The following is a 3692-nucleotide window of genomic DNA, read 5'->3' as shown; positions in this document are numbered from 1 at the left end:
CTCTTCTCTTCATCTTTCCCATCTCGTTGAAAAGTAACATCCTCTTCCCAATTGCTCAGGTCTGAAATCTAGGACTCAGTCTTGATTCTTCCTTTTCCTCGCTCCTCACACAGAACCCACCAGCAAGTTCTGTTATCTCCTGCTGGAATGTATGACAAATCCGTTCACTCCTCTACAGCTCCACCATCATGTCTCCCCTGGAACCACAGCCTCTTCACTGAGCTCTCTGCATCCACTGTCAGGGAGGAAAAACTTTTCCTCTAATCTCTTAGATTCATTGATTGGGAGCCTACTAATTAAAAACTTTTCCTCTAATCTCTTAGATTCTTTGATTGGGAGCCTACTAATTAAACTGACAAACGACAGATTAGCAAGAGAAAAGACAGATTTTTATTTCTGTACACATGGGCAAGTTCACAGAAAAATGTGACTCAAAGAGGCAGTTAGAATTTGGGGCATATGTATCATCTTGATAAGGAAAGGGGGGGGGAGGAAGGGCATTTACTGGGAAAACAAGTTACTTTTAGAAAAGATAAATGGGCCCTTAGAAAAATAGATGGGAGATATGATAGTTTTGTGACAATGTTTATTTAGATGATTACTTGTCTCTATTGGTAGGAGTCAATCTTCCATGGCAGTGAAACTCCCAGGGAGGGGATTTATGCCCACTGAATTCTTTTGCGAAGCTCTGCTTTTACGCAAATAAGGGGAGTTCAGAAAAAGCCTCCTCCTGCATCTGTTGATTCTCAAAGGTCTGCAACTAGAAATAATCCTTATGCCACTGTGGCACATTCTAGATCCCTTTACCATGTTAAATAAAGTTTATGGGAAGCATTGATTTTAAACTGAGCTCCTGCACTAGGCCCCAACAGACCAACCCAAAATGATAAGGTTCCACATCACCAAGCCAAAACCTAAGCTGTTTACCTGAACTTGCAAGAAACCAGGAGAGAGATGACAACCAAATCCCATTAAGCCAACAAGATTCCCCATAAAGAAAGTAACATTGAAACAGCTAATCTGGGCCAGCCCGTGGCTCACTCGGGAGAGTGCGGTGCTGATAACACCAAGGCCCCGGGCTCGGATCCCATATAGGGATGGCCGGTTCGCTCATTGGGTGAGCGTGGTGCTGACAACATCAAGCCAAGGGTTAAGATCCCCTCACCGGTCATCCTTAAAAAAAAGGCCGGTTCGCTCACTGGGTGAGCGTGGTGCTGACAACATCAAGCCAAGGGTTAAGATCCCCTCACCGGTCATCCTTAAAAAAAAGAAAGAAAGAAACAGCTAATCTGCTTTTTGTTTCTTGTTTCTGCTTTCTTCAGCCTTTTCTGCCTATAAAACCTACCCTCTCTGCTCAGGTCATTGGACTTCTTTCTGGATGCTGCCGAGTTCATGAATCACTAATAAAAACCAATTAGTTTCCCAATGCCCTTGGAATAAATTCTAAAGTCCTTATCCTGCCTCATGTGGACTTATAAGATTTGACCCCACTCACCTCTCTGATCTGGTCTCCTGCCCCCTCCTCTTTGTCTACCCCACCCCAGCTCATTGTTCTTTCTTCTGCCCTCAAATATAACAAGCTCTTCTACCTAAGGGCCTTTGTGCTGGCTGTTCCCTCTGCCTGGAACTTCCTCTCCTAGGATCATGGTATAGTTGGCTACTTTCTGTTGGTGTTTAGATCTTAGCTTAAAAGCCACCTCCTCAGAGAGGGCTTCTCTGACCACCTCATCTTGTGTAGTCCCTTCACCCAGACAATTTCTATCAGATCACCCTGTATTTTTTTCTTCATAGCACTTATTACAGCCTGAAATTATTTTGTGTACCCATCTACGTTTTTTCTTTTTTTCAGTATTCCACCTCTCCCGGCCCCCACTAGCATCCCTGAGATCAGGGACATTGACTGTCTTATTTAACCACTGTATCCCCCAGAATCTAGTACATAGCCTGACATTTAGTGGGCCTTCAATAAGTACTGGTCAATAAATGAACAAGTGGACAAATGAATTTTTGTGTAACTTTTTGTTTACCTCCAATGTACACTCAAAAAAATAATGCCTGCCTAAGTTACCCTAAAAGAGACTTTAAAAACACCTTTGTTGTCATTTTCTTTTTCTTGAGAAAGAGAGGTGCAACTTGGGGATGGAAAATTCCCATGAATTACTGGTCTTGTTCAGAAGGCCCTGGAGTAGTCTCCCCTAGTTGTGTAAATGTGGGCTCCCTTTGTCCTGCAGTTGAGCAAAAGCCCTCTGATCCCACCAAGTCGGTTGCTAGGGAGGAAGTGGACGCCCTCCCTGCCCACCTCCTGAGATGGTTCTAAGTTAGGGAGACCTATCAGGTGAACCATGGTTCAGTGGCAGGAAAGGGCTTGGGCCTTAAAATAAGCTTAGGAGGGCTAGAGAAAAGCAGGACTATAGGGAAAGGAGAAAGAGGAAGCAAGATTCCCTGAGGTGGCAAACACTGGAACTGATCCTCTCTAGGCCTTCTGGGCCAGCTGGAACCCTGGGCAGGGTGTGTGCATGTAAGAACTGTAAGGGCTGGCCCTGAGATCTGTAACACTTGGGGGGCTCAGGCCCATTACCAGCTGTTTTGGCACTATTAAAATTCAGGGTTAGATAATTCCTTTTTGTAGAGGACAGTCCTGAGTATTGTAGGATGTTTAGCAGCATCTTTGGTCTCTACCTACTAGATGCCAATAGCACCCATTCCCAGATGTGACAACCAAAAATGTCTCCAGGAGACGGGAGCCAACCAGGGCTGCACTGGAGATGGACGGTGACAGTTCTACAACAGATGCTTCTCAACTAGGAATTTCCACAGACTACATTGGAGGAAGTCATTATGTTATACAGCCTCATGATGATACTGAAGACAGCATGAATGATCATGAAGACAAAAAGGGTTCAAAAGAAAGTTTCAGAGAACAAGATATATATCTTCCAATTGCCAATGTGGCTAGGAAAATGAAAAACGCCATACCTCAAACGGGAAAGATTGCAAAAGATGCCAAAGAATGTGTTCAAGAATGTGTAAGTGAGTTTAACAGCTTTATAACATCTGAAGCAAGTGAAAGATGCCATCGAGAGAAACAGAAGACAACCAATGGAGAGGATATTCTCTTTGCTATGTCTACCCTAGGCTTTGACAGTTATGTGGAACCTCTGAAATTATACCTTCAGAAATTCAGAGAAGCTATGAAAGGAGAGAAAGGAATTGGTGGAGCAGTCACAGCTACAAATGGATTAACTGAAGAGCTTACGGAGGAGGCATTTACTAACCAGTTACCAGCTGGCTTAATAACTGCAGATGGTCAACAACAAAACGTTATGGTTTACACAACATCATATCAACAGATTTCTGGTGTTCAACAAATTCAGTTTTCATGATCTGAAGAATGATGAAATGGGGAATGTACAGAAGCAAGAGTCTGTATGATTACGGAACAGAGACATTGGAAAGAAATGACTGGTGAAAAGATGTCTCTTTTGGGCCAGCCCGGTGGCGCACTTGGTAGAGTGCGGCACTTGGGAGTGTGGCGGCGCTCCCGCCGAGGGTTCGGATCCCATATAGAGACCGGTCCGTTCACTGGTTGAGCGTGGTGCGGGCGCGACACTGAGGGTTGTGATCCCGTTGCCGGTCACGAAAAAAGACAAAAAGGAAAAAAAAAAAAAAAAGAAAAGAAAAAAAAAAAAGAA

General features: G+C 44.0%; 1 protein-coding gene across 1 annotated transcript; it reads left to right on the top strand.

The window, feature by feature from the left end:
- Positions 1 to 2762: 2762 nt before the first annotated feature.
- On the top strand, positions 2763 to 3383 carry LOC103605486 (nuclear transcription factor Y subunit beta-like). The gene has a single exon (XM_008590093.1). It carries the CDS (start codon positions 2766 to 2768, stop codon positions 3381 to 3383), a length of 618 nt encoding a protein of 205 aa, XP_008588315.1. The 5' UTR covers positions 2763 to 2765.
- Positions 3384 to 3692: the final 309 nt, after the last annotated feature.

The sequence above is a fragment of the Galeopterus variegatus genome, unplaced genomic scaffold (genome assembly GCF_000696425.1).
Source record: "Galeopterus variegatus unplaced genomic scaffold, G_variegatus-3.0.2 Scaffold5840, whole genome shotgun sequence".
Classification (NCBI taxonomy): Eukaryota; Metazoa; Chordata; class Mammalia; order Dermoptera; family Cynocephalidae; genus Galeopterus; species Galeopterus variegatus.
Note: the sequence above shows the minus strand (reverse complement) of the source record. Positions and strands in the feature narration are given on the sequence as shown.